We start from the raw sequence: 394 nt of genomic DNA on the forward strand, positions 1-394 counted from the left end.
TTGTGTTGGACAGCAGAGCATCAGGGTGAGGCAGGCTGTAAATGGTGACCACGCCGCTGGAGGAAGCTACAGCCAGGAGACCCAGCCTGGGCAGGAAAGGAGCCTAAAGCGTACACCGCTCAGGTTTTATTATCAGTGGCAGCATCAGTTTAAAAAATAAAGCAAACATTAAAAAAGAAACACAATACCTTCCTGCCACAGCTGGGAGGCTCCCAGCCTCCTGCAGGACACCACTTCAGCTGCCAGATGAAGCCTTTGTCCTGGGTCAAACCATAAACCAGGGCTGGCTGGGTGTCTGGGCTGAAGAAACAAGAGTGGAGGTGCAACCATGAGAGAACACAGACGAAAAGCCCGAAAAAAAAAGAGAAACCATCCATCCATCCATCCATCCATC

General features: G+C 50.8%; 1 protein-coding gene across 1 annotated transcript; it reads right to left on the minus strand.

Moving 5' to 3' along the window:
- On the minus strand, positions 1–300 carry LOC106536073 (general transcription factor 3C polypeptide 2; the record flags this gene model as incomplete). The annotated part of the gene is given in 2 exon segments (XM_014033243.1): positions 1–103; positions 189–300. Coding segments are annotated over 2 exon segments (215 nt in total), but the record flags the coding sequence as incomplete, so codon positions are not given.
- Positions 301–394: the final 94 nt, after the last annotated feature.

The sequence above is a fragment of the Austrofundulus limnaeus genome, unplaced genomic scaffold, assembly GCF_001266775.1.
Source record: "Austrofundulus limnaeus strain Quisiro unplaced genomic scaffold, Austrofundulus_limnaeus-1.0 Scaffold1673, whole genome shotgun sequence".
Lineage (NCBI taxonomy): Eukaryota > Metazoa > Chordata > Actinopteri > Cyprinodontiformes > Rivulidae > Austrofundulus > Austrofundulus limnaeus.